Source organism: Neophocaena asiaeorientalis, unplaced genomic scaffold (assembly GCF_003031525.2).
Source record: "Neophocaena asiaeorientalis asiaeorientalis breed wild unplaced genomic scaffold, Neophocaena_asiaeorientalis_V1.1 scaffold78, whole genome shotgun sequence".
NCBI lineage: Eukaryota > Metazoa > Chordata > Mammalia > Artiodactyla > Phocoenidae > Neophocaena > Neophocaena asiaeorientalis.
Window position 1 is genome coordinate 15,071,377 of NW_020175018.1, and position 5,374 is coordinate 15,076,750.

Genomic DNA, 5,374 nt, shown 5'->3' on the forward strand with positions numbered 1-5,374 from the left:
GGGAACAGTCTGCGGGCCTGGTTGAGCTCCTCAACTGGTCCCTCCTTCCCTGGAAAGCTGTGGGCATCAAATGGCAGCGAACGGGGGGATCTGGGGAGGGGGTGCAGCTCTCTCTGGCCACGTGGCACAACTGGGGGGAGGGCTTGCCGCTGACGAGCCACATGACCTTGAACCTCCATTAGCCTGACGGAGGCCACGTCCTGCCTTGCCGGTGTCTCACCTGCTCTGGAGCGCCTGGGAAGCCCCTCCAGCCCTGGATTTGACTCGACTGTTGGACGCCATGGATGCTACACAAATACCCAGGTCACCAGGAAGGCGTTCGGGTAAAGGTTTGAATCCTGGCCGCACCAGCTGTGTGGCCTTGGATGACACTCTCACCTGCCTGAGCCTCATTTGCTAGTCCGTGGACGGGAATGGCCACAGCCCCTGGCCCCGGGGCACTTGGGGACTGAGTGATGCCGCGGGCCTCAGGCACCCAGCGGGGCCGGCGTGCCCCTGACTCCTGCCACCCCTGCCCAGACCCCGAGGCGCAGAGCCCACCCTTACCTGGATGAAGCGGCCCTGCTCGCTCTGCAGGGCGCTGAGCCCCTGGCCCAGCGTGCTGTGCCCCTTCCGCAGCCCCATGCACTCCGCCTGCAGCTCCGAGGCCCGGGCCAGCAGCCGGGGGAGCTGGTCAGCCAAGGTGTCCAGCAGTTCCCGCTCCTGTTGCCCCGCCAGCCACGGCTCAGGCTGGTGCTGGCTCAGTGCCTGCAGCACAGAGGCCTGGGCGCCCTCCAGGCGGGCGAAGCCGTCGGCGAGGTCGGGGCAGCGCGGGTCGATGAGGATGTTGAGGCGCGAGGCGTCGGCCCTGTCCACGGTGACCAGGGCGCTGTTGGCACCGCCTGGCCCGGTGCTGACGAGGGGCGGGGGCGCCGTGCCCGGCGCATGGGCGTGGTTCAGGAAGAGCACAGCGCCGGTGATGGCCACGGCCAGCAGCACGGCCAGGGATAGCAGCACGGTGCACAGCGCGTAAGTGCAGCTCGGCCGCTGTGGGCCAGCCCGAGGCACATGGACACAGAGACAGAGGGACAGACAGGAGAGAGAGGGGGCAGCATCAGGGGCAGACCGGGGCCTCCAGCTCTGCCCGGTGAGGAGGGCCCAGGCAGCCCTAGGATGGGGCCTCTGGCCTTTGTGAGGCCTGGACGAGGCTCAGAGGGTCCCCTTCTTGGGGACGGGGGAAGGGAGTCACACAGAGATGAGAAACAGAGTCCCAGAGGGGAGACAGAGACAGGAACACACCAAAGATAGCAAGATGGAGAGAGCGAAAGTTTGTAGGGAGACAAAGATGGAGAGGATGACAAGAGAAACAGAGGCAGAGCCGGGGAGACCAATGGAGAGAGAGGCACCCTTCCCTCGCTGCCCCTGTCCTGGCCCACGTGGCCTGCCTGGGGTAGGCACATCTCCCCACGTGGAGCCCTCCTGGGTCTGGTAAGGGCGGGAGGTGGAGACTCCCACTCTGCAGCCAGACGGGCTGGACTCAGGTCCCCAAGCTGTCATTTCCTGCGGGGTGACCTTGGGTGAGGGACTTCACCCCCCTGAGCCTTGTTGTCCTCATCTGTAAAATGGGGGCAATAATGACATGCCCACCCCATATGCAGGTACCCGCTGTGCAAACTCAGGAAGAGAGCTGTAACAGTGACAGCAGCGATGCTGCAAATCACTGCGCTGTCTGAGCGGAATGAGTGCCTTGGGGTCACGGGTGCCCGTCACTGAAGGTCCCTTTCAACCCAGAGCACCCACATCCCGAGTCCCGAGGCCGTTGCAGGCGCACAAGGCTGCCACGAGTCCCCAGGCAGAGGGTGGCCACCTGAGCATCTCCCCTCCCCCTTTCCTCTCCTTCCTCCTCCTCCCCCCACCTCTTCACAAAGCACCCCCTCCACCCCGCAGACCCAGTAGGGACTAAGTACAAAGGAAGCTGGAACCCAGTGCAGCTTGTAATTAAAGGAGGCACCATGATGTATAGCAAATCCAGACTCGCTGGACCGAATCACGCATGGCCCAAAAGGAGCTTGCAAAGCGATCACTGAGCATTGGACACATGGGGAGACTGAGGCCCAGAGAGGGCCAGGGGCTTGCCCACAGTCACACAGCAGATTAGAAGCAGAGCTCAGACTGGACCCTCAGCCTCCTGCCTCCTCCCCAGGGCCAGGCATCTCCTACCACTGAATTTCCCCCACATTTTCAACTTTCTGAATCCAAGACACATCTTTAAACAGGTTAGTATATTAAAGCACTCGGAGCCGTGCCTGTCATGCTGTGTTTAGGCAATAACTATTAGCGGCTTTTATTATCTCATGATCAATGTGCACAGAGCCTCTGGAGGTGTTGGGTTTTTTATTTTCCACCCAAAGTGCTATTTCTGTGTCACTGATGCTAGGATGTACCTTCCCTGTTTTATTTTTTTTCCCTTCGCATTTTAACATCTCCGACGTTTGCGGCGAACCTTACAATTGTAATTGACAACTTTCCTTTCTTTCTTGGTGACATATAAAATAGCCTCTTACATCCCGCGTTTTACTATGAGAAAACATGGTAGAGCAAACAGCTTCTTTTCCATAAATTCAAAATTCTACAAGTAACTCCTGAATCTCCTACTTGGTACCAGACAAGGATGAAGGAGGGGGTCTGTGTTGTTGGCAACATGAGGGAGAGGATTCCTTAGCCTGTCGCCGCAGTGATGGGATTCAACACTCCACCCTTCCCCTCTCCATCCCTGCCCAGGCCCGGGGGGCACATCCATCCTGGGCTCCCCACACCTACGCGATTTACTCCAGCCAGACCCTAAGGTGTCGGCAGCTCTGCACAGGCTGCGCCCCCAGCCCGAGACATCCGCTTCCTCTGCTTCTCTTCCACTGGCCTAAACTTGATCTCTTCCTTCAGGGCTCCGCTGGATGTCACCTCTTCCAGGACTGTTTCCTCAGCCCTTCTCCCGGTATGGGTGGGGCTCTCCCTCGGTGTTCCCACAGCCCTCCCTCCCCCAACGGTGGCATTTACCAATACAGTCATCACCTTTGACTTCATTCATTCACTCAAACACCCGTTCAATATTCCTCGGGGTCCCCATGAGCCAGGCTCCAAGCCAGTCCCTGACTGGGGGACAATGAGGGAAAATCACCCCAGCCCTGCCCTGAGGGAACGCATGTCCCGTAGACTATGATTCTTACCCTCTTTGGGGTCACGGATTCCCTTGGGGACTTGGGGATTTGATGAAAGCTGTGGATACAAGGAAATCTGGGACTTGGGGACGCGCAATGCCCAGGTCCAGGAAACCTGCCCTAGACCATGAGCCCCTCCACCCCACAAAAGGCACAGAGCGGCTGGTTGTTGGACTGACGGAGGGACAGGCAGATGGACTAGGTCATTTCTCCGTGACCCTGCTGGCTTGGGGAGGAGGCAAAGGCCCTGGGACCTACGGTGCTTGGCAGGGCAGAGGCCATAGCCCCCACGCTGAACCCTGTGCCCACCTGGGATGGCGTGGCAGGGAATGAAGGCCACCTCCAGGCCGCCCCATCCCTGTCACTGCGGGTCAACACGTTCCACACGGACAGGCCCTGCCTTATCACCGCTAACCCTTGAGTGCGTACTGTGTTCCTGCCACTGAAACCTCCAACACCCCCCTGCTGTGGTTGGATTCATTTTGCAGATGGGAAAACTGAAGCTCAGAGAGAGAAGACACTTGCCCAAGGTCACATGGGAGGCAAGCGGTACAGCCAGCATTTGAACCCAGGCCCGGGTGACTCTGGAATCGCCCATCTGTGCCGAGACTCTTTGCTGAGCCATCTGACCCCATTCCCGCCTCTGCCAGAAGTGTGACTGGGGTTTGAGAGACAAACCCTGTGTCAGCAAGTAAGTCCCTGTCAGGCCCCTCCCGGAGTCCGCTGGGAGACACCTTGCCCCGAGCTGCTCTGAGCGACGTCCTCCACTGAAGAGCATTAAGGTCCCCAGCTGGCGAGGCAGAGTGGCCGGCCTCGTCCTTCCTGTGTCCCAGGATCCCAGCCCTCTCGGCATCCACTTCCACCCAGGCCCTTGGTCCCTGGTGGGAAGACAGAGGGCACAAGGGAGGGGAGGGGCTGCAGAAGGCTACAAGGTGTCCCCTGAGGGGCAGGGGGACGATGAGCCTGGAGATGAAACAGGCCACTCAGCAGAGGAGAATCAGTCTTCAGAGATCACCTTAAACATGAAGTGCTGTTCGCTTTTATAGGCTGCCGCTTACGTGCCTTGCAAAGAAATCTGCCCGAGATGATAAAGGGGGGCTTCAGGCGTGAGCAGCCCAGCGGAGCGTGCGGGGGTCTGGCGCTTACTCATCAGCCCTGGGCTGGGGAAGACTGGGTGCCCACACCCCTGGGATCTGCGGGAGGCGGGAGGATGCACACAGGGCCCCCGCCTCTCAGGGGCAAGGTGCCTGGAGATCGGGAAGGTATCCCAGGCGGTGAGCCTCAGAGGAACCAGGGTCTGAGCCCCACTGCTGGTACTAAACACCTGTGTGAGCTCCCGGCTGGAGAGATGTGGCTTCGTCCCCTGTGTGACCCCCAGTGCTGGCCCACGGTCCAAGGCTGCCCGCGAAGTCCCAGCCAAGGGGAGGACAAGATGGGCTCGTGCCAGGGGAGGTGGGGGGCAGGAAGCCCCAGAGCTGCCTCGGTTGAGGGGTGGCGTCCGTCCCAGCTGCCTCCTCTGAGTTCCCAGCCTCCATGGGTCTGGCGGAGGCCAGAAGAGCTCTGGAGGAAGAGGCTCACGGCCACTGTGCTCCGCCCAGCCTGCACCCCCTCTTCTTCTTTGTTTTTTAAGGAAGCTGGGTTGTGGTCCCCTGGGTAGGCTGAGACTACACTCCTTGTACCAAAGGGGGAAGAAGAAAGTCTCCCCCCTGGGGGAGGCCAGGCAAGGCTGCTCCCAGCCCCCCATCTCCTAGGCACACCCCAGCCACTGGCAGCATGGCTGTTCATCGTGGCAGAAACACACTGTGTGGCTTTGGATTGGGAAATCCAAGGGGGACGTGGTGCGTGCTCTGGGCCCAGCAGGGACTCAGAGCTGCACATGGGCTCATGGATCATGTAGGGGGCAGGCAGCCCAGCCCCTGCCCAGCCTAGAGCCCCTGGGGGAGTCTTCCTTGCCTCTCCCCAGGAGCCCACATCTGCTCCCACGGCCAGGCAAATGACTCCTGACCTGGGCTGGACTCTGATCCCCTGACCCTGGCAGAAGGGGGATCCCAGAGACCCCTTAAAATGAGGAGCTGGATGTTCTGCTCAAAACTCTGGGGTCCCAAAGACTTGCGAAGAGGGCTCGTTGGCTTGTTCTATGAGCCCTGAGGAAGAGTGCCCTGTCCTGCCTCTTTTTTTTT

General features: G+C 60.2%; 1 protein-coding gene across 1 annotated transcript in view; it reads right to left on the minus strand.

Moving 5' to 3' along the window:
• The window catches only part of FIBCD1 (fibrinogen C domain containing 1), a 31,860-nt gene that overhangs the window by 21,364 nt on the left and 5,122 nt on the right, over positions 1–5,374 (minus strand). Inside the window, exon 2 of the mRNA XM_024762603.1 lies at positions 547–1,026. Coding sequence (XP_024618371.1) covers positions 547–1,026 — 480 coding nt within the window. The remainder of the gene's footprint in view (positions 1–546; positions 1,027–5,374) is intronic.